This window comes from Ascaphus truei, chromosome 13 (genome assembly GCF_040206685.1).
Source record: "Ascaphus truei isolate aAscTru1 chromosome 13, aAscTru1.hap1, whole genome shotgun sequence".
NCBI lineage: Eukaryota > Metazoa > Chordata > Amphibia > Anura > Ascaphidae > Ascaphus > Ascaphus truei.
Genome location: NC_134495.1, coordinates 6,709,320 through 6,737,156, shown reverse-complemented (window position 1 = coordinate 6,737,156; position 27,837 = coordinate 6,709,320). Strand labels below are relative to the sequence as shown.

The following is a 27,837-nucleotide window of genomic DNA, read 5'->3' as shown; positions in this document are numbered from 1 at the left end:
AGGGCCAATCCACGACCGGCTGCTTCTACAATAAGGTTCGGGAGATAACTTTAGGGGTTTTAGCGGTTAGGGTAGGGGGATAACTTTAGGGGTTTCAGCGGTTAGGGTAGGGGGATAACTTTAGGGTTTTTAGCAGTTAGGGTAGGGGGATAACTTTAGGGGTTTTAGCGGTTAGGGTAGGGGATAACTTTAGGGGTTTTAGCAGTTAGGGTAGGGGGATAACGTTAGGGGTTTTAGCGGTTAGGGTAGGGGGATTATGTTAGGAGTTTTAGCGGTTAGGGTAGGGGGATTATGTTAGGGGTTTTAGCGGTTAGGGTAGGGGGTTAGGGTAAAGAGTTACGGTATTTAGGGTAGGGGGTAGCGTTAGTATTAGGGGTTAAGATTAGGGTTTTTGGGATAAGGACTAGGGTTCGGGACTTACCTTGATAAACACCTTGATAAACAAATGGAATCCCAGCAAGTTCAAGAAACCCTACCCTAAAAACCATAACCCCTTACCCTAATCCCCTACCCTAAAAACCATAAACCCCTTACCCTAATTCCCTACCCTAAAAACCTAACACCTTACCCTAAAACCCCTATCCTTAACCCGCTCTACCCATACCGCTAAATTAACCCTTAAATTAATTTACCTTGACTACGCGGTCGGTGGCTGAGTGTCCAGCGGTAGAGGGTCCTTTGTGGCCGAATGCCAGCGGAGACTTGGACAGCCGCAACCAAATGTCTGATTCCCATATACCTGTTATACGTCTCTCCCTTGGGTTTGTCAGGTTGAGTGCACCCCACCAGCTGTTTATTGCACAATTTTATAAAACGCCAAGATGGAGGGACTGCAGAAACGTCAGTGGTACACGGGAGGCCGCGGGGGCCTGCTTTATACCCCCCGTGTGGTTCCCTCTTCTCTTGCCGTCCTGTACCCCAGCGGTGCGCAATCTGTGGGGCGCGACCCCCAGGGGGGGCGCGAGACTGCCGACGGGGGGCGCGGGGTTTACAGAGGCCCCGCGCGCTTCCCGAAGGCACTTAAATTAAGTGCCGGGGGAGCTGCAGGGCCTCTGTAAACCATACTTACCCGTGGCTCCGGCGGCTTCCTCCCGGCGTCGCCATGGCAACGTGGCGTCAAAATGACGCTGCGAGGTCATGTGACGTCACGTTGCTATGGCAACGTGACGTCATTACGCCGGTGCGAGGGTAAGTTGGGGTTGGGGGGGGCGCGGGAGTGAGGGGACAGCCGGCAGGGGGGCGCAGGGAAAAAAGTTTGCGCCCCCCTGCTGTACCCCACTCCAGATCCCACTTAACCCCTTCGCCCATACACAAAGCCCTTTGTGGTCTGGACTCGACCCTCCAGTCATGCCCCCTTCCCCCTAAAATATCCAATGTTTCTTGACAATGACAGGTCTCGGCTAACCCCTGGATTCCTCCAGGAACTTCCTGATCCGCAATAGTTCTGGAAGCCCGGCACTTCCCTCGGCTACTATAGCCTCCAATACGGAGATCCTCGCCAACCAGATTCCCAAACCCAACCAGGAATTCGGGCCATTCGGACTAAGATGTAAGTTAGCCACTTCGGCAGGGCCAACAAATCCTTCCCTGAGCACATCCCTCTTCTAAATCCAGGATCGGGACAGTCACAACTCACCACATATCCTGAATAAAGAGATCTTACAGTAAAAAGACAGCGAATCAACAATGTCGTTAAACACACCGTGCACAGGCTTAGCGCTAAAATGTATGTTAAAACACAGACAAATCAAAACAAATCTCCTTCAACAAGTGCAAGAAATGGGACAAACTAGGTGACGACCCAATTTCGGAAACTACACCCATGTTGTCTGAATTAAAAAAACCTTGCTATTATTAGCAAGTTGCTGGACCCAAAGCTCAACGACCCCCCCCCCCCCCACCCGGAAACAAGTCAAAAAAACGTTACGTTCCTTATCAGTCCTACCTCCACCCACGTGTCTCACCATCTTTTCGCACACACCAGCACCCCCTGAAATAAGGCTGAATCCTACCGGTCTGCCGTAAGTGTGCTGCATCGATAAAGAATTCCAGCATGTTGCTAGTCACCTCTGGCTCAAGTCACGGCGCCCTGCCATTATATGAGTCCAAGAGCACTTGCCAATCTGTCAAGTATCCCTCATTGCTATCTAACCCTGATGAAGTGATGTGGCTTCTAAATGCCTGCCGACGTCACAGCTAGCCTCCGGATAAAGACACGCCCCACCGGCATAACATTACAGGGAATAGCTAGGTGACCCGCTATGGACTGCAACTGCTTTCACGTCATTTTTCTGGCCAACTGAGCCACCCAGATCATTTTCCTTAGCTCCTATTAGTTAAATAAGAGCAGCCTCAGAACCACCCAACCAATCAAAAAATGAACTAAAAAGCTACAAATAACAACAGGAAATGGAACATCACCGCAAACAAGGGTTAACAAAACCCCCCTTCCTGAACTCACAACAAATGGTTAAAATGCCAGGTGAACAGGCGAAAAGTGGATCTACTGTATATCAGCTTTAGCCAACAAGGAGACCGGGGCTGCACCCTCTCACCAGCTCCATCACCCAGTGTGCCAAAAATATAAACAATGACTTTTTAAATACCATTAAGTTAAAATATAACAATGAAAATAATATTTCTGACCGACATTTTCTTTTTACTTTGGGATACTCTACAGATAACAGCAGAAACGTCACCCTTCAAGGACAAAAAACAGTGGGATTCATGAACTGGAAAATGGCATTTAAAAAAAGAGGAAAAATATTTTTATTGGTGGGACCCTATGAAAGCCTATGGGACTGGTAATTGTTTTAAATCGGTGAGAGGTGGCATGTAACTAGACTAAACTAGGCAAGCTGTGAAAACTGCAATGGATATTGTTGCCTTCAATAGGGATACCGTGCCCGGTTAATGCCCGGACGCTTGCGAGCGCTGGAAGTTGCTGCCGCACGTTTGGGTAATAGTTCAGGATCATTCACAATCCGCTTGTCTCGTAAGAGTTGGCTAAATGGTAGCCCTGTTTTTAACCCATGCGGATGGAAGCTGTCTGCCTGCAATAAACTATTACTATCTGTTTCTTTCACATAAAGATCAGCGATCAACTTATTTCCTGTGACAGAAACCATCACGTCCAGAAAATTGACCGTCTCTTTACTATTACTAATAGTTTCAAGACAAGCATTTAAATAGAATTGTGTTAACTTATCCTCATCTCTTATCCACACCATGAATACGTCATCGATATAACGCCTCCATGTGTGGCTATTGCCCGAGTATTCTATGTTATTAAAAGTACATGTAGTCTGCCATAAATAAATGTTGGCGCCATGTTTGCCCCTATCGTTGTTCCCTGCCCTTGTTCATAGTAGACTCTATTATATCTGAAATAATTTTTAGTCAAAATAGTTTTGAGGAGTGTAAGTGTAAATTCAATCAGTGGCTCCGGTAATGTGCTTATCTGCAGAGATCTTTTGGTAGCAGTCAAGCTATCTGCATGTGGAATTTCTGTGTACATAGGGTGTCCCGGTTTTTAGCCGTTTGTGCCGGGTCCTGACTTTTCTGGCCACTGCCCCTGTTTTTATCGGCGCTGGAAACGCATGTGCCATTGGCACTTGCCAACCGTGCATGCACGATCGGTGTTTACCGGCCACTCGCACATATGCACCAGGAAAGCGCCCATCATATGAGCAGTCGGCGCTCGTTGTTCGCGCACGCCATTCGCCCCGGTTTTTCTCAGGACAAATATGGCCACCCTATGTATACAGGCTCTGTACATATAAGGTGCAGAGCCAGACCTTAGAAACCAGCTCCAGTGTACCTGTGATTTTTTGTATTTCCTGCTCCATGTTGCTTGGTTACATGACATCATCGCGTCACCGCATGACGTGCGTCGGCCGATGCTGTGGTGCGCGATGATGTCAGACGCTGATCGGAAAGTGCGGACGTTGGAACAGCTCCCCTGCATGTGTCACAGGTGGTGGAAGTTGGTGAGTAATTCACCTCCTAGGTAGGGTGACCATATATGTCCCGGCAAAAACCGGGACAAATGTTACGCATGAGCAGTCGACGCCGGTCGGCTGCGCATGCGCGAACGCTGCACGCCGACTGCGCATGCGCGAATTGCCTTGATAACCGCACATGCACGACCAGCACTTGCTGGCTGTTCGTGCGTATGCGCGATCGGCACTTGCCGACTGCACATGCGTGAACTGTGTTTGCCGGTTGCTCATCCGCAATCGGCACTTGCCGACTGTGCATGCGCAAATGGCGTTTGCCAGACGGTCATGCGCTATTGGAGCTTGCCGGTCGCCCATGCAATTACACATGCGCAGCAAGCGGGATAGAAAACTGTGACAACACCCCAAAAAGTCAGGACAGAGTCCTAAAATCCGGGTCTGTCCCGGCTAAACGGAGACATCTGGTCACCCTACCCCTAGGGGTATTTATATGTGCTTTTCAGTGTTAATACAGGGGTAGGGTCTGAGGAAAGAGCGTTTGTGCCCTGAAACGTCACACTATGATTGTACCTGCTCTGCTAATAAATTAAAACAAAGTAAGCTTTTTACAGTTCTGATTCCTGTGTGCATCCTTCACAATTGCTATCATTTGTAAACCTTTGGATCCAGCTTTGAGATGCCAAGATTAACAAAGCGTGAGCACCAGTGAGAGAATACCTTATCAAGACATTTGTGAGTAACAAAGTACCACTTTCTATATATTATTTACTGCTTTCTAATAAGTGAGACCGCCTTCCAATAAGCGAGACTGCCATCCAATGAGCGAGACCGCCTTCCAATGAGTAAGATGGCTTTCTAACAAGTGAGGCTGCCTTCCAATAAGTGAGACTGCTTTCCAATAATTGAGACTGCCTTCCAATGAGTTATATTGCTTTCTAATTAGTGAGACTGACTTCCAGTGAGTAAGACTGCTTGCCAATGAATGAGACCATATTCTGAGTGAGACCACGGGAATGTCTTAGAAAAAGTTACATTGCATTCTTATGACTGTAGCTGCTTTCAAATGAATGAGACTATTTTCGAAGAATGGGAGGACCATAAATTGCTGAGGATGCCACCCAGAGTGAGACTGCTTTCTACTTGAGTAAAGCTACCTTTCATTGAGTGGGATGCTTGCTATTTGTTTATGACTGTTTGTTTATGACTCAGTGAATGAGACTGCCTTCTACTTGAGTAAAGCCTCCTTTCAGTGAATGAGACTGCTTACTAGTTGAGTAAAGCTACCTTTCAGTGAATGAGACTGCGTTCTACTTGAATGAGACTGCTTACTAGTTGAGTAAAGCTACCTTTCAGTGAGTGGGACTGCTTGCTAGTTGTTTAAGACTGCGTTTTACGTAAGACAGCCTTTCAGTGAGTGAGACTGCCTTCTAGTTGAATGATACTGCCTTATTCTAGTGAGTAAGAGAGACTGCCGTCTCAGTGTCAGAGCTCGATGACAATGAAACCCAATTACCCCACTGGGTCACCATGGGAGGGTAGGTACCCCACTGGGTCACCATGGGAGGGTAGGTACCCCACTGGGTCACCATGGGAGGGTAGGTACCCCACTGGGTCACCATGGGAGGGTAGGCACTGGGTCACCATGGGAGGGTAGGTACCCCATTACCACGCACTGCACACAATATATGGGGGGTGTCTGGGTAGAAGCGGAACATTACCACCTCCCCGCCAGGGTGCAGCACAGGACTAGCGTTCACCCCAAGGATCCGCGCCATCAGAGGGTGACGCAGTGAGGGCGCACCCAACATCCGGGAACACTGCAGACCTCTCACTTGACTCCTCCCTTCACACTTCCTGCGAGCCCCGGAAGTGACGTCCTGCTGCAGCCAGCGTCTCCTAGGTAACCGTCTAACGGCTTCTTGTGGTGCTCGGGATCTCTGTTTTGCTGGGGGCGTACTGGGACTGGGACTCGCGGACCGGGACTGGGACTCGGACTGTTCGGCTGCGAGGTCCGGTTATTTAATGATCTTTTAATCGGGATCCCCTGGACTTCCGCGCTGAGGGGGTTTCACAATTACTATTATTGGGGTCTGTATTAAAGGTCAGTGACCTTTTCTCCTGCTGGAGGCGCCCCCAAAGGGTTATAATGGGGGGCCAGCAGTGCTTTACTCTGCGCTGTTACATTGGCATATATTAATAATAATAATTGTAATATTCTTGTATGGTGCTGACAGTGTACGCGGCGCTATACATAGAGCTCTGCTGGCACACTACGTACTTGCCCTGCGGTTCTTGCAATCTAATTGTGGTGCCTGAGGCACAAGGAGAGGATGTCATTTGCCCAAGGTGACAAGGAGCTGACACGCAGACACCTTGCAGCAAAGGGGTGAACCCAGGGGCGCTCAACTCCTGTCCTCAAGCTGCCTCCCAACAGGTCAGGTTTTCAGGATATCCTTGCTGCGGCACAGGTGGCTCAGACTTTGACTGCACCATCTGTGCTGAAGCAGGGATATCCTGAAAACCTGACCTGTTGGTTGGCTTGAGGACTGGAGTTGTAATCTCCCTTTCTGCATCAGCAATATTTGCTTTATTGACATATAACGTGATGATTAATGACTGCAGTCCTAGAAGTGTTGCCTTGTAAGGCTGGGGCCATGTTTAGTGCTTGCTTGCGGAAGCGCGCTGAGGCGCGCTCCCGCTCAGCACTGAGCCCCTACAGCCGCAATTAGAGCGGCTTTAGTAGGGGCTCGCCTACGCTTCCTCAAGCGCGCGGAAGCGTAGGTCTTAGGGGAATTTAAAATTCCCCCGCTTGCCGGCGCGACAGGCCGGTCACGTGAGCGGTTCGCCCAATGAGGGCGAACCAGCTCTGTGATGTCACTGGCCCGCCCCCGGCCCGCCCCGGCCCGCTGACAGCGCGTGCGGTAAGCAACCGCAAGGCCGGGGAAAGCACCCGCTTTCCCTGCACCTCAGCACGCCAGCAGGGAGCCTGGCCCAGGCCTAAGGCCAAGGACATAGTAGTGTGAGCAAGGTTGAGCCGGCTCACACTCGGCACTGAGCCCCTGCAGCCGCAATGAGAGCGGTTTTAGCAGGGGCTTGCGGAAGCGTGTGTCTCACCAAGTTTTCAGATTTGGCGCTCGCCGGAGCGCAGGGCTGGTCACGTGAGCGGTTCGCCCAATGAGGACGAACCAGCTCTGTGATGTTACTGGCCCGCCCCCGACACGCCCACGGACGGCGCTGTGTAAGGCCAGGGAAAGCACAGCTTTCCCTGAGCCTCAGCGCGCCTCTGCACGGACAAAATGACTTTGTCCCCGCTGGCGCTGAGCTTGCTCATGCTTGGAGAGCTCTCCAAGCATGAGTGCTGGTTGTCCTTTAAAATTTCGCAAGCGCTCGCGTGGGGGAGAGGGAGGGGACGATGCAGGAGAAGCTGAGCGCGCTTGTAAGTCAGAAAAATTTGTTTATGTAAGCGCAGAGCGCCGGTGAGCGTGTGTGCATGCGCACATCGCGTGAGCGGGGACTTGCATATATATTTATATGCAAGTCACCTCGCCAAGCGCCGCCCGCTCAGCGCTAGCGGGGACGCAGCCTTAAGGTTCCTGGTTAGATCTTGGATGCGATCTGCCCTGTGCGCAAACGGCATCCTGCAGAATTCAGGTCAACTGTTTCTTTTTATTATGACTACAAATTTTTATGAATATAAAGGTGACACTGTGTGCTCATTTACATGTCATTTCCCAGAATCCCCGGCTGCAGGGTTGCGGACCTGTCTGAGACATGTGAATGTGCTCTCAAGTGATATTTTTATTTGCTTTATGAATATAAACATATTCTCCAAGTAGAGAGAGAGACCGGCAGTCCAGAGGTCTTGAAAAAAGGACATTGTTTATTCCAAACTAATAATTCGTTTGGAATAAACAATATCCCTTTTTCATGACCTCTGGGCTGCCGGTCTTTCTCTTCTTGGAGAATTTGTTTATATTCAGTTCACCTCCCTGTATTGGGCAAACTTTCCGGGTACCTGAGACGCTTAGTGTGGGTATGTGAGTGCACCTATTCTCATTCAGCTACTGCAATTTTTTGATGTGCGTATTTTTGTTCTTGGAAGCTTTTTGTATCGTGGTAATTGATAAATTAACTTTTTTTCTCCCCCAAGCTAGATCTTGTTTCTGCAATCAAAATGAGCAACCAACTTAAATTCATTGTTGAAAAGCTCAACAATGAGCCGTTTAAGAAGAATTACAATTTGATAACATTTGACTCGTTGGAGCCGATGCAGCTGTTACAGGTCCTCAATGATGTTCTTGCAGAAGTTGACCCAAAGGTAATACGCATTAGGATTTCTTCCTCCCCCAACCCCCCATGCATGTGTATAGTAAGAGCATGTCTGCAATGCAATATATTGTGCTGTATGTATAGTTTGCTGATTTCTCTCAACTAAACTGGAAAACTCATCCAGTTGAGCAGCGGCTCCTGACCATTATACAGACTGCTTCACTCGGTGCTGGCAGTAAAATGATGCCCTCTGTATTTCGTAATGCCGGGAATGATGGAGAACAGACCCTAACACACACATAGATAAAGGAGTTTTAGCATTAATATTTCATGTATCTGATACGTGGTATTATCTGCTAATAGGATTTTTTTAAATCTCGGCATTTGTTTGTCTATATCCCTTATTTATTGTGTGTATTACTGCAGGGGTGCGCAAACGTCATTGCCATAAGCCTCCGAAGACAAGGTAAGTGAGGCATACAGAGACCCCGCGTGCACTCTCCCGGCATTTCATTTAAATGCTTTGGGGAAGAGCACGGGGCCTCCGCCCCCCAGAAAATGTTGCACACCCCTGTATTAGTTGTCATTCGGAGCTGGATTTATGAGCTAGCCTGTACGCTATCTTTTATTTATTTCTGACTCTGGATTTTGAATCTTTATTAATTACAATATGATTTTGATTGTGTATAGCTATTTCAGCCTTGCAAAAGGCATTTTAATGGTAATTGAGCAATAAAATCATAACTTTTAATGTTCTCATACTAATATTTCTGTTCCTTTTTGTGCATTTTGTCCAAGTGCCACTAGTACAAGGGTACTACTTATCGTCCTTTCTTGTTGCTGATAACAGAGTCCGTGCAGGGTGTGCCGTCCGGCTTTTTTCTGAATGCACATGTAATTTGTACAATGGAATTGACCTTTCAACAGTTTTACATATGGACATCTTTCCCTTACAGTTATTTTTCAGCTCTTGTTTTCCCAGCTCAGCACCACACAGGAAACCGTTACACAACAGTCTGGCCATGCATAGAAATATACATTGTCTTCCCAATTAGTAATCCCCCCACACAAATAATAAAACATTTTATTGCAGCTCATTTCTGATCATTTGTGGGTGACCTACGTGGGATTTAAAGTTTATTTATTTTTTGTTTTGTTAAAGATCTACAAACATGGCGGGGGGGGTCACTAATGGAAAGCCTTTCTATTGGCCGCTGCAGCGAACCCTGACCCCGCGTCCATCCTGTGTCCCGTAGGCAGATACAGCATGTGTGCCGGAGCCTGTATCGGGGGAATCGGGATCTTCAGAGGTCGGGGAACAACTGAGCAGTTCTGGGGCCTGATCGGCAGCTTTGGCAAATTATAGCCGAAACCTCTTAATGTTAAAAAATATATGAAATATTTATTTATAAAATATTTTACCAGGAAGTATTACATTGAGAGTTACCGCTCGTTTTCAAGTATGTCCTGGGCACAGAGTTAAATATAATATACTAGCTGAAAGTATACACAGTGCTCTCAGAAACCAAAGAATACTGAGATTTCTAAATGAATAATTACATTTTTTTTTGTTTTCTAATGTGAAATCCCCTGCTAAAAATAACAACAAATCCACCCATAATAGTGTCATTGCCTGCGAGGTCCTGAAATGTTCGTTCTAGAGTCTCTAATGCTGCGTGTTTGTGAGACATTGTACTCTCGCCCTCTTGAAGAACTTTAGCTGCTCCTGTATTTTTGCTAATGTTGCAAATTGGATTTTCAGTGACTAAGATTGAGTTGTAGCTTGAGGATTATGTGTTGTCATATGACATCGTACATGACGTCACATCAGTGAATTGTATCCAAACACAAACCTGCTCCTTGATTTCAGGAACCATAACGCAGAATGTGGTTACGATATACAAAGAGGTGTCTAAATGTATTGCGAACAGATAAGCAACTTTCCAAAATATATAGTAGATAACATTTTGACATGGAAGTAAAGGTCATGTGGAGGACTTTGCATTTTAGGCTCATGGCAATGAAGAGGATAATGCAAGTAAATCCAAAATAATAGAAATATTTTATCCCTTGTCATTGCAGCACTCCGTGGACATTCGAGAAGAAATGCCTGACCAGACCGCTAAACGAATGTTGAACATTCTTGGGATCCTTAAATATAGACCCCCAGGAAATACAGGAGACATGTAGGTACAAACAGTCAGAGCCGCATGCGGGGCCTGCGATATTACAGGGAGGCGGTGGGGCAAATGGACTTGTAATGTACACGGAGATCAGCAAGAAGAATTGAATTGCAGTCACTATGGTAGAAATGAGACATTAGCACTTGAGAGATGGACAATAGTGTGAGAAATAAATACGAAGAAGCATAGCCATGTAACACAGCAGTGGGGCATGGTACGGGCAACCCTCGCAAAACAAGGGGATCTCTGCATCATAACATCATAACTATCCGTTGCATTGTCCAAATATATTTATCAGGTAGTGGACCCTGCATGTGTTTATAGTGGTAGGTTAGACCAGGGGTGTTCAACTCAGTCCTCAAGCACTCCCCCCTCCCCTCCCCCACAGGTCAAGTTTTTCAGGATATCCCAGCTTCAGCACATGTGGCTCAGTCTTCAACTGCGCCTCTGATTGAGCCACCTGTGCTGAAGCTGGGATATATTAAAAACCTGACCTGTTGGTGGGGGCTTGAGGACTGGCCTTGAGCACCCCTGCGTTAGAGATATAAAGAGAGGCACATGGATCTAGAACTTTAAAGTAGAGGTAATTTATCATATTTATTTAATTGAAGCTCAGCAAAATTATTTAGGGGAGACGGAGGCAGAGAATCATAAATGACAGGCCTGCACAAATCCAGTCCTCGAGGGCCGCAAACAGGCCAAGTTTTCAGGATATCCCTACTTCAGCACAGCTGGCTCAATTGAGCCAGCTGTGCTGACATAGGGATATCCTGAAAATCTGGCCTGTTTGCGGCCCTCGAGGACTGGAGTTGTGCAGGCCTGATATAGGAGATAACGCGTTACTATCACTGGTTGAATAGATGGCTGAATATGTGGTTATGTTGCATTTAAAGGTATTTTGTGGGGCACTCTTGAGGCACTGAAGGGAATGGACGTGTTCTAGTGCAGCTCCACTGATTCTGCCACAAGTGAATACATTAATCTGACTGATGCTTTTCTGACAAATGTAATATTCCTGAGCCTAAACCTAGGGGCGTAACATAGAATGCCTCCGAAGAACAGAAAACCCACCTCCTGGGAGGTAGCCCGTTCTTATCAGCAGAGGCCCGCTGCTTTCCTTTGACGAGCAAAAAAGGGGTCTCCTCCATGAGACGTCCACGTGTCTTCAGACTCTGGAATGGACGAAGAAGAGACCAGAGGAAGAACTCTAAAGGACTTGGAGACCATTTCTAAGGACATTAAAGGCTCTCTATAGGCTGATCTATACAAAGCAGCAGCTGAAATAAGAGCCCTGGGAGAAAGGAGAACTGAACTTGAACGAGAAGTTGGTGAGTCCCTGCACATATAGGCTAATACTAACTATAACGTTGTGCGGAATTAAAACTACTAAAGGGACAATATGGAGGACATAGTAATCAGAGCAATGCGCCAGAACCTCCACATACGAAATGTTCCTGAAGCAGTGACCGTAGACTTGCCACAGAACCATCTTCTGCGGCTGTTCCTGTACCTCCAGCCAGCTCTGGAGGGTCCCTCTCTCCTGATGGACAGAGCGCAGCGCTCCTTGGGCCCTAGGTTCGCCGGCCCAGCACAATCAAGCAACGGTCATTAGGATGCATTATTTTATTGCAAAAGAAAAGATCCGAACCGCATGCAGGATAAAGGGGATATTTTGTTTAAAAATGCAAATGTATAAGTGTTCAGCGATCTATCAAGGATCACAATATTACTGCGGAGAGTTGCAGCATATTACCACCCTACTATAAGAGAGGGGTCTCGCGTCTAGATGGGGTTTTCCCTTCCGTCTCGTGGTGGATAAGAACGGCAACCAATTTTTCCTCTTGAAGAAATGGACGACTTCCTAAAGCAGCTCGGCCTGGATCCTGGTTGGCCGAACGGAGAGACGGCAAGGCTACATGGCTCGCCCAGGAAGGATGACTCGGGGGATCTGTCACGGTAGCTTATGACAGGCTGTAATTTACACCAAAAATATATATAAATATATATATACCTGGGTTTGAACTGGGACGAGACTTAGATATAACAAATTGTATTTATTCCTTAGGATAGGTGAACACACAAAAATGTACAAATAACAGCAAAATATAGACACTTACTTAAAGATAGAAATGATGAATCGGTCATATCTGGACTGGCAGTTCATACAGCACTCTCCATCATGCCAAGACATTGCATAGTATTTCTTCCCAACAATCAGGTAGCAATTCAGGTGGTATCAGGTAACCATATCAGCAAACGAAGACAAAGGATAGAGGGTGGACAGCTAGTTTATAAACCTTTTGTCCCTCTATCTGTAACATTAAGTACCTGTGATTGGTTTTCATTACCTCCAGCCAATCTTTAACATGGGAACACATTTCAACACATGCCCCCCTGCTAGCTGGCACAGGCGCAGTAGAACTCTGGGGTCTCATTTCTGTAGCCCCACATATGCAAATGGAATGCCAGCCAGTCTACCCATTTGGAGTTCTGGCAGGAAAACCTTTGTTGGAAGGTGTTAAATGGAACACTTAAAAACTGCTCTGGTCTGAGCCTTCTCCGCCCACAGGTAAACAGTGGGGGTGACAAAACCCTTTGAACAATACTTAGGTCCTAGACATTGGGTCGCCTCTAGGGCCATCTGCTATCCTGGTAGGCAAAGGAATTTCCTCTGGGTCTTTTCCATACCTTGGGACACAGTATCAACCATAAAACATAAACGTATTAAAATATCCGGTTCCGTTGGGTCTAGCAGGTCCAAACTTCCCAGTTCTCATGGCCGGAACTGGGACACCATATGGTCCAAAAAGCGACGTGCTACGACCTTCGGAACCGGAGTTACACAAATGCACCTTAAATCATTTTTCATTTTAATACAAAAATCTCCGCCACAAGAAATCTCAGCTTTTCACTAAATCCCCATTGAAAACATCGGGCTTCTCCGCCATAGACTTTCAATGGTAAATCGCCGCCATTGAAGTCAATGGGGTTTCTCCGCCATTGAAGTCTATGGGAAAAGTCCCGAACCTTCAAGGGGGTCCATACTCCGCCGGTGTGGTCCAAGCGGGTCAAGGATGGTTCTGCAGCGATGCCGGAGCAGTGGCTACAGATACCCCAAACCCTGATCCGCTGGGCCCTCGAACCGGAGCTATGGAATACCAAAATTCAGCATTTTCCACTTAGTCATTTTTCGGAGCCGTTTCTGCCGCCGCCGGCAAAGCCTATGGCGCGACCCTCTCTATCTGGTTCGACCCTTATCGGGGGTCCAGGATTCGGGGACCCGGTTGTGGTCGAGTGGGGGGAAGCCTAGGAACTAGGGACAAAAATAATTTTATTTCTAGGTGCCCTAGAACTGTTTATTCCCACGCCAATTGACGTTGAACTTGACTCAAGTGATTTTAACTCTTTAAAGGACATTGTATCCGCTTTGCGGTTTGCGGTCTGGACGGCAGCCAACTCGTTCTTCGAAAGGGTACCTTGAGGAAGCTCCATTGAAGTCAATGGGCCCATTGACTTTCAATGGGAAACCGCCGCTCTCCCTCTCGGACGCCACCTGCTGGTCTTTACAGGAATCAGGACTAAAACAGCACAATTCTCAATTGGAATGCATTGAGCCCTAATGGCGGCCAATGGGGACCTGCAAAATGGTGCCTGAAAAGGCAGGAAAACTACACAAAGAGCTATAATCATTAAAGAATTATTAACCCTTGTGCTCCCTGATGGATTCTAGTGTGTGTGTGATGCAGACACTGATGTTACAAAAAAACAGGGGAAACAGGGAAATACACATTTACAGGTTATAACAGGGGTTAAATCACATTTCTGGACCTCAGCCCAGTTAACCCCTTGTATCCCTGGTGAGGTTAGAAGGTGGCCAATTGGGGTTTAACCCCTTTAATCCCGGGCCAAATCCTCTCCATCGTCACAGGATCCCCCCCCCCACCCTCTCCCCGGAGACATCCTGTGGACCAAACGAACGAGGCAGCGGCTTTTTCTAGCACAGACTCTCGAGAGGCAGGTTATGTGGAACCCTGAAACTTGCTCCCCAGTGAGACAAGACTGGGCGCCAGAGGTGACCCCCTCAGGGCCTCTGTCTCGGTGACACAAACTGACCTCCGGATAGTTGATGTTTTATGTTGGAATGTTTATTAGCTTTCGTTCTGTATAGGTTACTAATCAAACAAAGGTATCCCCTCCCCCCACTCCCCTGGCTGCCCAAGGTAGCTATGGTGCCCCTTTGTCGGGGAATAGCGGTGATCCTTAAGTTGACCCACAGTTTTGCTATTTATTTGGATCTCAAAGAAGAAAACCCTGTTGACTCACCCGCTGAATAAGGGATTCCCCGGAAGGGATGTACAAGGGGCAGATATGGCCTCTTTCCCTGCAATTGGGAGCAACGCGGTGATGATCTGTGGCTATTTTGATGCCGGTTTTGATACAGCATGGGTATTTGTTTAAGTCTCTTGTAGGGTAGGGACATCCCCTATGCCCCCAATGATGAGCAGATTTCCTGAAGAGGATGCTGGGATTGATGGAGGGCTACTCCCTGAATCCCCTCATTGTCGCTGGGGACTTTAACATGGTACACGTTCCGGAGCTGGACAAGTCCAATCCAGAGGGTCAATTTCACTCCACACAAATATTTAAAGTCGCCAAATAGTTTAGATTTTTTTTTCTTCCAACCGCATAATTCAAACTCCAGAATTGACCACATCCTAGTTTCCCCATACATCTTGCAGGGGGTTTCCCAAACGTCGATAGGACCTATTACGTGGTCTGACCATGCCCCAGTCTCTTTAACTCCGTGGACTCCCTTTTGTCCAATTTGAAATTGACCAGTGGAGACTTAACGATTCCCTGCTGAATTTCCCGGAAATAGCAAACAAAATCAAAAAATAATTTTAGATCTACTTCAGTCTAAATGAGAGATCGTTGCGTCTTGGTCCTCTCCAATGGAGATAAAGACTAATAAAGCTCCAGGCCCAGGAAGCTTGGGAGGACATTTGGGGATTGGCCTCAAACAGGCGTCAATCTGTACAGTAACCAAATATCTGTAACATTCTCTCCAGATGGTATTTGACACCCAAAAAGCGGAGTAGAATGTTCCCTGGTACCACCAGCCTGTGCTGGAGAAACACTCGCCAAAGAGGGGATCTCCCCCATATATGGTGGTTCTGTCCCAAGATCCAGAGATATTAGAAGATGGTGCAGAGACTAATTGAAGAAATACTAGGGATAACTCCACCCGATAGATCCAGTGATCTTTATTCTGGCAAACCCTTTGAAAATATAGATGTCTTGAGCCTGCATCACTCGCATATTAACGGCGGCCGGCTGCTCACTTTCAGCCAGGTGGAAAAATCTCCGTACCCCTACAAGGAGGGTGTTAACGTAAAAAATTCATTAGGTAATGGTGGTGGAGAAACTTCCCTTTAGAAACAAAGGGTTAAAGAATTTTATGAGCGCTCCACTCCACTCCTAAAGACACCCCCCCCCCTCGAAACAGGTCAGGATATCCGTGGCACAGGTGGCTCAGTCTTTGACTGCATCAGCTGGGATGCAGCTGGGGTATCCTTAAAACCTGACTTGTTGGGGGGGGTTTTGAGGACTGGAGTCGAGCACCCCTGGATTAAGGGATAACTAGTAATAAACCTTTACAACTAGTAACTCCTATATTCCTAGTACTGCGGGAACTGGTAACAAGCTGTTTTTGATCTGGTGTTTTGGGCGGAGAAGTGAGATTTCTCTAACACTAAGGGTTTTGTAACTTAAGAAACCGGGTCTCAAATGTTTGGACTGGAATTACCCCTGTGATTTTGATACCGGGATGTTGATTTTTGCAAATTGACTAATAAATGTATATTATGGGGGTGTATCTGTTTCCCCACCCACCCCAATCCCCATTTTGTTTCCTGAACCCCAACAGTTGAGTTTTAAAACTAAAAAATGTATATGATTAAAAAATTAATTTAAAAAAAAGGTATTTTGTGGACACCTATGCATAGCATATTGCGTGTGTGTGTGTGTGTGTGTATAACAAACATAAAAGAGCACACTAGGAAAGGGGAATCTTTGCCCCAGAGAGCTTACAATCTAAGGGATATGTTGGACACTTGGAGACTGTAGGGTGCGAGGTAAGTGTAGTGGATAAGTGTCTGGCTATGAGGACTGGTAAATGCCTCTGTGGGTGTAACCACTTTGCTACAGATTCTTGGAGATGACCCAAATGTTTTACAGGACAATGTTTGCCACAATTGATACTACCAAACCTAATCCAGGGGCTGTTATCTAAAGAATGTCCTACTACATGTCGTCATTTTGCACTTTCCAACCTTTCCTGATTTCCTGCCAAGTCACCCAATGTTGTTGATTAAACAGATTAATATTGGCATCGGCTAGCAGATTAAAATTGAGCGCAGGGCAAGATAAAAAGCTTTGGAATAGTTTTAACTTTTTATGATGGGCTCTTAATATTACGACTTAGAACATTTGTCAGAGTCAAACTCCCTAATGCACATGGATGTCACTTCTAAGTTTAACTGTGCTACATTCTCTCTTCGGTTGGCTGGGGACTGGAGATAATTATCTTGCTTGGGAGACGAGCGTCAGTGTTGTTCTCTGGGTCAGCCAGCAGAGTGTGGTGTGTGATTAATGAGCGCTTTACTCCTTCTCGGTGCATCAGAACACACTGCAGTTAAGATGGTATTATTTTAGCATTCCCTGATTCACTGTTTTACAAGTCAATGCTGACATTGCACGTAGTTTTCCTATAAGGAGATTTGTCATCCTGCTAGTGACGTTTTTATTTACGTGCGTGGAGGTGCTGGAAAAATCCAGCGCCATGCAAATGAGTTAAGTTAGGGGTGATGGGTGGTACCAGTGGGGTGGAGCTGCTTGACGAGACGCTTCAAAGACCACCGGTCCAGAAGAACCGCATTGGTGGCAGAGCGGTCAACAACTGCTTGCCAAAGTTGCGACTTATAACGCCTTACATCGCTACAAAAGGCATTGTGGGGCGGACCTTTGGGTAGAAGATATGGTGGTGGATGAGTGACTTTTGGGGGGGACAGGACAACGACGACTGATAAATCTTATAGAGATATAGATGTGTATATATATATATATATATATGTATGTATGTATGTGTGTATATATGTATATATGGAACATGTGTCTATTCTCTCTCTCTTTCTCTCTCTCTTTCTCTCTCATCACTTGTGAGCACATTGACATGTCTTAGGCCTCGGTCCCGCTGTGCCCGGCGGCGCGGGCGGCCACACGAGAGTTCCCCACCAGCAGGGGAATCCTCCCGAGCCGGTCCCCCCTGGCTGCACAGCTTTCTACATGCTGTGACGCGTCAGCCGCTAGCGGATACAAGAGAATTGTGATCCCTAGCGTCGACGCGTCACGTGGTGTGGCTGTGAGCCAATGAGGAGGGGAGGCTTCGGGAGGAGGAGAGGCTTCGGGGAGCGGGGAGGAGTGTGGAGTGAAAGCAGCGTGAGTGCCTGTGTGTGTGTGTGTGCCTGCGTGTGTGTGTGTATGAGCGTGCGTGTGTGCGTGTGTGTGTGCCTGCGTGCGTGCGTATGAGTGCCTGTGTGTGTGTGTGTGCCTGCGTGTGTGTGTGTATGAGCGTGCGTGTGTGTGTGTGTGCCTGCGTGCGTGCGTATGAGTGCCTGTGTGTGTGTGTGTGTATGAGCGTGCGTGTGTGTGTGTGTGTGCCTGCGTGCGTGCGTATGAGTGCCTGTGTGTGTGTGTTGCTTTATTTACCTTCAATCAGCAGCTCCAGCCCGAGCCCGTGGAGGGAGGGAGGGGGGGGGGGGAGAGTAGCGGGTCCCTCCGCTCAAGCCACGCCCCCCCTCCTGCTCAAGCCTCCCGCTCCGGCTCCCGCTCCCTACAGACCGCATATTGCATATCGTGTCTGTCAGCGCCCGCCTGTCTGCAGTGTGGGAGCGCTGACGGAGGGAGCGGGGCCTTAGCCTTAGGCAGGTCTGCAACCCTGCCTTTCACCATCCCCAGCATACAGTACTTCCACTGCAGCAAGGGATTCTGGGAAATGACATGCAAATGAGCACACAATGTGTCACCTTTTGTCTGAAAAACCATTGTTACAGTACATGGAGCCCATATAAACTAATGCTCACTGTTAACACAGCTTTAAAGCACACACAGCATGGGAATCAGATGCAAAGCCAGAGAAACCATTCACAGACATGTTTCAACCTTAATGGGTATCATCAGTGTGAAGTTGGTTGTACTGCTGGCTTTGCATTTTCAAGACCTGTAGGGTTTACCATCACGTTCTAAGTTATGGTGGGTAAAAAGGCAACAGGAAACCTCTACCGTATTGCATATAGAAAATAAAAAGATCACTTGTGAGCACATTCACATGTCACATGTCTGCAACCCTGCCTTTCAACCGTTATCACCTAGCATGCAGTGCTTCCACTGCAGCAAGGGATTCTGGTAAATGACATGCAAATGAGCACACGTATGTATCTATCTGCCTGCTTCAGTCTTGTTGCTTTGTAGGTTTTTCTGGATTAAAGCAGTTCCTGCATTCTCTTAAAAAAACAAATGTAATTTGCAAATCTATCTTCCAACTCCACGTTATAGCCATAGATTGTAGTAGGTTTTCTTGTACATAAACTTCTTTTTATTTTTTAGGAGTACATTTCGTCAAGGCTTAGTTGTTGGAAGTAAGCCTGTAATTCATCCGGTGTTATACTGGGTCCTCCAGAGAACGAGTGAGCTAAAGAAGAGGGCATATCTGTCTCGTTTTTTGGTCAAACTCGAAGTACCTACAGAGTTTCTCCAGGATGACATTGTAGCCGAGACCAACAAGCAGGTAGAGGCGACACTTCATGTTCCCGAAATTATAACTAGTATCCGATAATAATTCCCAGATCTCACTATCACAGAGGATATCCGCACTCCTGAAAAGTACATTATCGGGCGGGGTGCGTTAGGGGCGCAAGTGTCTCAGAGCCTGCGGGGGGGGGGGGGGGGGGACACCTTGGAGTCACTCGGCACACCTACAGTATGTATTGGTAACCTGGTAAGTCATAGTAAGAGAGTCCATAATGATACCGTGTACACTAGTGTGGAAAAGTACTGATGGCTAGAGCTTAGGTGAAAGATATTATTTACCAGGAAGCAAATGCCCCAATCTGTGATAGAGGGTGGGTAATTGTAAAATAAATTTATTTTCTTAGTATACAACACAGTAAGACAGAAGGGGTAAGTATATGATAAACACAGTAAGACTGAAGGGTTAAGTATATGATAAACACAGTAAAACTGCTGGTGAGCAGCAAAAAGTAAGTACAACCATAATATATTTATGTAGCAGTTGGCAGTAATGGGCAGATAATGGCCTGAGACCAAGACAGAGGAGGTCTCTGATTAGGACCTATTAAGGGTCTGAATGGAGGCAATGTGGGGCCGCCACGTTGTCCCACCCTCCATCTGGAGGCTCAGAGACATTTGCTCTCTCCATCTCGCTATAACATCCTTACATTGTCGTTGCACCGCAATATCCTAGAGATATTTGTTCTTGGCTTTCTTTAGGAATCCAGACATTTGTAACACAGAATGCATTGCTAATCCCTCTGACAGCGAATGGGTTACACAGTGGGGGACCCCCACTCCCCCCCAGATATTTGTAACACATTGGAACTAGTTTGATAACATAATTTAAGAGTTGTGCCTAACAGAAAAGGTTTGGGGTTGCTTACTCGGTAAGAATAGCAGGGGTATGTTCTACGTTTGGACAGCAGAGTACAATCTGGAAGAGGTAAGGAATTGTATAACTCGCCTGCACACAGCCACCAGGGTCCTGCAGCTACTTGTGTTTATACCAAATACCATCCGTCATGCACTTTCAAATAACATACCATGCAGAGAAGACTGTTTCCATGCTGACTTCAAGGTTACAGGAGACATTTTTAGCAGTTAGAGCAGAAGCGGGCAACTCCAGTCCTCAAGGGCCACCAACAGGTCAGGTTTTCAGGATATCCCTGCTTCAGCACAGGTGGTGCAGTCTTTGACTGAGCCGCTGGTTGAGCTACCTGTGCTTAAGCGGGGATATCCTGAAAACCACACCTGTTGGTGGCCCTTGAGTGGAGTTGCCCGCCCCCCGAGTTAGAGTATCCCCGAGTTAGAGTATTGAACTGTTTGGTCCCTATTTTTGCCATTATCCGGGTGAAATTTATCAAAGTCTTTTAGCTCCAAACATGGGGCTAAGTTGGTGAGGAAAAAATTTAATGGTTATAAAAATAAAAGAAATGCGTCGACATCAGTGGGATTTTGTATTTGCTGCTCCGCAGACATTTTCCCCCAGAAAGCGTTGGAATATTTTCTTTATCATTTGCAGGAAATTAGCAAGAGCCCTGGTCGGGCTCAGCCAGCAGTGTACAAGCTTAGGCTTACACTCTTTGTATGCCTACAGACTCCGGGAAATAAATGGTGCTTGCACACCGTGAGGGCGTTCTTCAAACGCTGCATGACATGAGATCAGATGCATTATAAGGAACCCCAACCCTCTCTTATAGCGTGTCTGAGATCAGATACATTGTAAGGAACCCCAACCCTCTCTAATAGCGTGTCTGAGATCAGATGCATTATAAGGAACCCCAACCCTCTCTAATAGCGCGCCTGAGATCAGATGCATTATAAGGAACCCCAACCCTCTCTAATAGCGCGTCTGAGATCAGATACATTGTAAGGAACCCCAACCCTCTCTAATAGCGTGTCTGAGATCAGATGCATTATAAGGAACCCCAACCCTCTCTTATAGCGTGTCTGAGATCAGATACATTGTAAGGAACCCCAACCCTCTCTAATAGCGTGTGAGATCAGATGCATTATAAGGAACCCCAACCCTCTCTAATAGCGCGCCTGAGATCAGATGCATTATAAGGAACCCCAACCCTCTCTAATAGCGCGTCTGAGATCAGTTACATTGTAAGGAACCCCAACCCTCTCTAATAGCGCGTCTGAGATCAGATACATTGTAAATTCTTCTATTTTTGGTACAATTTTTAAATTACCTGACAATTACAGGGACCCTTTAGGGGCGCCCGGGGAAACCTGGTTGAAAAACACTGCAATAGAGAATCCAGCAATACTATTTTTATTTCATATTCTGCTCAAATTGGACACCGATTATGAATGTATTTTGAGGGTGCAATAAGATGGATATGAACTCAAATTTACCAAGCGGGTTCCTTTACGGCTCCGCACTGCTTAGTAAACATGGGCTTTAGTGTTGCGTTTTCAATCGACATTTATCACTTTCAATCAAGAATACAAACTCGGGCTATATAATTCTAGTAAAATAAACCGTAACAGACGCCGTTGCACCCGTTAATGCAATGCGTTGCCTTTAACGAGGGCGTGATATTTTACAGTAGAAATATTGAAAAGGAGAACGCGTGTTGGTATTCGCATTATTTTGTGCACTAACAGGGGTAATAATGTCTGCTAAATCTGTACATACCGTTACCACCTAAACTATTTCTGTGTTTTAGACGACCCTGTTACATTATATAAGGTGGGCTGCCTGATTTCTTCCATTCTTGATACTTTATTACTAGGGAGGATTTTCAGGAGTGGGTCTGAGCGGTACCAGCAATACAATTCGCGCACGTTTCTTATAGGCTTGTTTTCTGGGGTATATGTAAAGTCAATCAGGGAGCGCAAGAAAAGCAGCATCGTGGGTGGTAAAGATGTTAAACCGTTTCTTTTGTAGTATGAAGAACTAATGGATTGCTTCAAAACCCTCCACAAAGAGTGCGAGCAACTGAAATCTTCGGGATTTTCTACTGCAGAGATAAGAAGGGTAATGTCCGCAGCATTTATTGGGTCTTGCTGAATAAATATCTGCTTCTTTTATTCCTGTAAATAATGTCACACGAGACTGACACTCTTGCTATCGTAACATATTTTATATGGTTCTACGTTGAAAGTATTTCCTTGTAGATTGTAAGCTGCTTGGTTCAGGATCTCCACGTATTTGCTGTAACCGTGTATGTTGTTGTCTTTCACACGCTTGTTGTACTGCGTTGCGGACTATGTTTGCACTTTTTAAATAACTTAAGACCGTACAATGCAAGGTAAGGTTGCTTACGTGTTTGCCGACCCTAAAAAATCAAGCAAACCTGAAACCATTCACACCCCATAAATGTTATTTAAATTAGGGTAGATTTGGGCAAGTAGGATTTCTGCGATGCACGTCAGTGTCCACAAGGCACCGCCCTATATAAAGGGAGAAGGGGCAGCTCCGTGAGTAAAGACACTGTGTTTAAATTCGGGGAATCTGGTGCAATTCCCGGTGTCCGCTCCATGTGACCTTGGGCAAGGTCACTTTATCTCCCTGTGCCTCAGGCACTAAAAACAGAGTGTGAGCTCATCTGCGCAGGGCCTGTGTCTAACATTCCTATGTGCTGCGTACCGCGCGCTGTACTGTAATTGTGACGCGCTTTGAGTCCCATTGGGAGAAAAGCGCTGCATGAAATAGTTATTATATGAAATAAAGTTGTTATTATTATTAAATCTGTTTCCAAAATGTTTACTAGGACATCAGCGCAATGGAAGAAGAAAAGGACCAGCTGATGAAGAGAGTGGAACGTCTTAAAAAAAGGGTAATGAGAAAGCCGACACTGTAACATATCAATGTCAAGACCATTGGCTGGAGGAATGCAAACAAAGATTAACACCAGCATGTTGCACATTTAAGAAGGGAGATAAATATGCAGCTGACGGAAAGGGAATCTCCTTAGGCTGAAGTCCAAAGCTTTTAAAAGACCTTCGAGTCCAATGCCTTGCTGTCAGCTGCTGGAAGTAACGCACACGGAAAGGAAACGCTAAGTGGGCCCGTGTGACACACGATACGACGCCTTCATGTATTGTCTTAAGGATCCGTCGGTAACATGCGCTGCTATCTCATCTGCTGCAGGTGGAGAGCGTGCAGAATCATCGCCGAATGCTTGAGATAGCGAGGCAGCTGCGCGTGGAGAAAGAAAGGGAAGAGTCCCTGGGCCAGCAGAAGCAGGAGCAGAAGAATCAGGTAGCTGCATCCACCGGGGTGTTTGGAAGGATCTCCATTGGGATTTTAGGGAAATGCAAGAGTCCGAATTTATCTATATAGAAAGCAATATGGATCTCGACAAAGGTCCAAGTCTGGACCAGAACGTCGGTCCCAGAATAAAATCTCCACAGCATTTTGTAAAAAGACCTTCAGGGTGCCTTTTGCTTTCTATTACCTGATTTACACACGTATGTACGCGCGCACAAGTACACAAACGTGCGTACACAGACACGTGCACGTACGTACTCACGGATTTCAAAATCCGCCGCCCGATGGCACTTAGCTGTGGCTGCTGCCCTCGTCCTGAATCGCAGCGTCAAGACGCAGTGGACGTCACCAACACACACACACACATTTGGATTTTAGATACAGATGTATAGTGCAAGAGAAGAGTTAGATTTATAGGCTGCGGATGAAGAGGAGCCTTTTGTTATCCTCGCGTGTAGGATTCGGCTAATAAATAAATGTTGATTGATATTACAAAGGCCCATGTGTGTGTTTCTGGGGGATTTTTCAGCCCCTTTACTCCTCCAAAGCCACAAGCTTCCCAGCGTATGAGAACACTGCGCCCCTTTCCATAATCGCGTCTGGCTATCTTACAAACCTGGGTTTTTATTTGCACCTTTTTGAACATTAACCGTTTTCTTTCTTTGTTATCGTACTGCTGCCAAGAATGGTTAAAAGGATGTTTTCATCTCGGGCTGCGCTTATAGTGCCGGCGACGTCGGGCTGCGGTCGCTGGAAAAAATAAAATTGTGATGACTTCCAGCGATCGCGACCAAGCCGTCGCTCCGTCGCGCTTACTATAAGCGCACGCGACGGCGGCAATGCATTTGTTTTGACGCGGCGTCGCTCTCGCACCGTCGCCGGCACTATAAGCGCAGCCTTAAGATTGTCTTTGTTTTTGTTTTTAAGCTGTTTCATGCCGAACAGAGGTTGCAAAGAGCACAGCACCAGCTGAAGAACATGCGTCATGCCGCAGCAGATGCAAAGCCTGAAGGTAAGTGGGAATTGGCGGAGAAAGGTATGTTTTTAGATGGAGACTATATCCATGTGATAATACAACATTGGGAGAAGCAATTCCCCATGCAGAGCTGAGATTACCGTACTTAATGCCGTCCTGGGGGACCACATTATACTTTGTCCTCTTCCTGTGTTCAGCTTTTGGCAGAAACCTACTTTCATTAATATAGTGGCCAGGCCTGGACCTGCTATGTTATTTACGTCCCTGACCAGTTTTGTTGTGCACTAAGAAATGGTCTAATACAGGAGTGGCCAAGTTCTCATGGGCCACCAGAAGGTCAGATTGCAGGATTTCCCTGCTTCAGCACAGGTGGTGCAGTCGAAGAGCCACCAATTGAGCCGAAGCAGGGATATCCTTTAAACCTGACCTGTTGTTGGCCCTTGAGGACTGGAGATGGCCACTCCTGGCCTAATATGTTTTAGTACTTCCAGGAGCAGAGACTCATGGGAAGACTTATGCAATCGCATACTAATAACTTTCCGCAGACACGCAAATGCACTTTTTCATGGGCTCATCTGATGGTAACAGGTTATAAGGGGGTTTCAAAAATAATAATATTCGGTTAAACAAGTTGCTTTTAACAGGGGTGACTTGGCATGCTCTGTGCCGTCCCTTCCCATAAAGAATCCGATCTTTGAGGAGGATTCAGTAAAAATAATTTCGCAATGTTTATTTCCCATTCTAAAAAGATCGAATTGTGGGACGGCTCGGAGAGGCGCAAAATAGAAGGAGCAAGAGTTGCAAACGTATTATTTCTTTTAAAAGTCACTCTGGTTTTCCATGCAACGTAGGGTGAGGACTACGGACCGAACCCCTTTCTCTCCGTTCATACTGCGCGTCTCGTCTTCATTAGCCGTGTCGCAGCTTGCCGCGGGAACTCATTATGTCGGCATTAGGGGAATATCCTCCAGCTCTGGAACTAGAGATGTGTAACTAGAGAATAAATAGTAACCGACAGGCAATGTTATTGTGGTTGCCGTGTGTTAGGTCGTTGGGTCGCCGGTGGGTACGGCGCAGTTGCGTTTTCTCATTCGCGCGTCATTTCCGATCTGAAGCGGAGAATGCTTTTGGGGATCTCCGTTTGGAGCCCAACATGTATTTGCTTATCTCGTGCAAGCGGCACAAGGATTGGCGCAAGCAGAAGACGACTGCTGCTTTATATGATCATTAAATCGTCTTGTACCACACACATGTACATATTCGCATGTTCTGTATGTAGGATTTAGGCTGGCCAGTGTTGCGTTTTCCAAGGGCCCAAACATTAAAATTCAAAGGAATGATCCGTTTAACTTTGGCACCGTTATGTGGGCCAGTGTTTTATTTCTACCCAAATTAATAGCAATCTATATTTTCAAGGAATTGGACTGTTTTTGGAAAATAAATCCGTCAAGGTGATTAAGTTATGCCAGGGGGTCCCCACTCCAGTTCTCAAGACCCCACCCCCAACAGGTCAGATTTTAAGGTTATCCCTGCTTCAGCACAGATGGCTCAATCGGTCATAGAGCCACCTGTGCTGAAGCAGGGATATCCTGAACACCTGACCTGTTAAGGGGGTTGAGGGGGGGGGGTGGTCTTGAGGACTGGAGATGAGAAACCCTGAGTTATATAATTATTGCATATAATCATGATGACAATAAAAACCACACAGAAATTATATGTAACAATTGCTTGCGCCTATAAATTGGCACTTCCACGTGCTCCCTGTACCTCTCCCAATACAACAGCTAGATTGTAAGCTCTTCAGCACAGGTAACTCCTATTCCCCAATTTCAACTTCTTATGTATCTGTAGTATCGATGCCCAATGTTCTCTGCAACATTCCCCTACTATGTGTACATTTCGCCATTGTAGGGTCAAACAGCCGCGGTAAAGAACATGCCGTCTAATTGTATTTGTTCTCAATCGCTAATGCTTGTTTTACAACAAGTAACAAGTTGGCAATTGGTTGGTAAGTCCTGGAAAAAAAAAAACATTTTTAGGGCATTTGGCCAAAGTAATTACAGCTTGCTGTACGTCTGCAAGTTTGCTTTCCATGGTTTGCAGAATGCGCAGCGTGTAATGGAAAGACGCTGTGCTCACGTGTGCCTCTGCGATCTAAACGGGGGGGAAGCCTGGGAATTGTGAATGCTGTACATGCAAAACGGGAAAAAGCCACGTGGCAAATTAAACTCGGTGGTATTGTGCCCGGCAGACGGTAGATAATTAAAAGGACCCATCCAAGAAAGAGAAATGACACACAGGAACATAAGGAGGTGTTCTTTTCTTTGGGGAGAGATGCATTAATGGGTTTCAATCTGTAGAAAAATATGATTTTGTTCAGGATGCAATTACTTTTCACAATGTAATGAGCAGCTGTTGTCCTGGTCGGCAGTAACAGGTATCATGACGGATCGCCTTTTCTTCAGGAATAATACAGCACTATGTTGATATGCAGTGTTATACCATATCTGCTACTTCCACGAGGAATACTAATACATATTTATAAGCATTATTCTCTTATGGGTCCATTATGTTATTTAGCAATCGCCGTGCACAAGAATGGGTATTATGTGTGGCATTGTGTACTGATTTCTTTGATGTTTTCTCCAGGCCTAATGAAAAGACTCGAAGAGGAAATTAAATTTAATTCATACATGGTTTCTGAAAAGCTCCCAAAAGAGCTAGAGAGCAAGAGACAGACGATGCATTCCCTGCAGAAAGTGGTCACGGAGCCAGCAATGGGCCAGTCTGATCTCAGTGAGCTTGAAGCCAAGGTATACTCTAAATCTGTGGGGGGTTTTTAACCTTTTTTTGGTTAAGGAACCCTATAACAATATTTAGACATTCTGGGGAACCTCAGCCCTCTCTAATAGCACATTGTGAGGGCCCCAACCCTCTCTAATAGCGCGTCTGAGATCAGATGCATTGTAAGGAACCCCAACCCTCTCTAATAGCGCGTCTGAGATCAGATGCATTGTAAGGAACCCCAACCCTCTATAATAGCGCGTCTGAGATTAGATGCATTGTAAGGAACCCCAACCCTCTATAATAGCGCGTCTGAGATCAGATGCATTGTAAGGAACCCCAACCCTCTCTTATAGCGCTTCTGAGGTCAGATGCATTGTAAGGAACCCCAACCCTCTCTAATAGCGCGTCTGAGATCAGATACATTGTAAGGAACCCCAACCCTCTCTAATAGCGCGTCTGAGATCAGATGCATTGTAAGGAACCCCAACCCCCTCTAATAGCGCGTCTGAGATCAGATGCATTGTAAGGAACCCCAACCCTCTCTTATAGCGCTTCTGAGGTCAGATGCATTGTAAGGAACCCCAACCC

At 46.4% G+C, this 27,837-nt stretch overlaps 2 protein-coding genes across 11 annotated transcripts in view; one reads left to right on the top strand and one right to left on the bottom strand.

Moving 5' to 3' along the window:
- Positions 1-5,813, bottom strand: part of P2RX7 (purinergic receptor P2X 7) — a 77,311-nt gene extending 71,498 nt beyond the window's left edge. The window contains exon 1 of one of the 3 annotated variants that reach the window (XM_075568216.1): positions 5,681-5,813. In XM_075568216.1, the coding sequence (XP_075424331.1) occupies positions 5,681-5,767 (87 nt within the window). In that variant the 5' untranslated portion in view covers positions 5,768-5,813. Of the gene's footprint in view, positions 1-5,677 lie in introns of all 3 variants that reach the window. The other 2 variants (XM_075568217.1, XM_075568218.1) reach the window with 2 other exon arrangements.
- Positions 5,814-5,818: 5 nt separating this feature from the next.
- Positions 5,819-27,837, top strand: part of IFT81 (intraflagellar transport 81) — a 54,460-nt gene continuing 32,441 nt past the window's right edge. Inside the window, exons 1-9 of one of the 8 annotated variants that reach the window (XM_075568210.1) lie at positions 5,819-5,859; positions 8,110-8,277; positions 10,311-10,414; positions 19,076-19,256; positions 22,161-22,250; positions 22,987-23,052; positions 23,367-23,477; positions 24,414-24,498; positions 27,112-27,275. In XM_075568210.1, the coding sequence (XP_075424325.1) occupies positions 8,134-8,277; positions 10,311-10,414; positions 19,076-19,256; positions 22,161-22,250; positions 22,987-23,052; positions 23,367-23,477; positions 24,414-24,498; positions 27,112-27,275 (945 nt within the window). In that variant the 5' untranslated portion in view covers positions 5,819-5,859; positions 8,110-8,133. The other 7 variants (XM_075568212.1, XM_075568211.1, XM_075568208.1 and 4 more) reach the window with 7 other exon arrangements.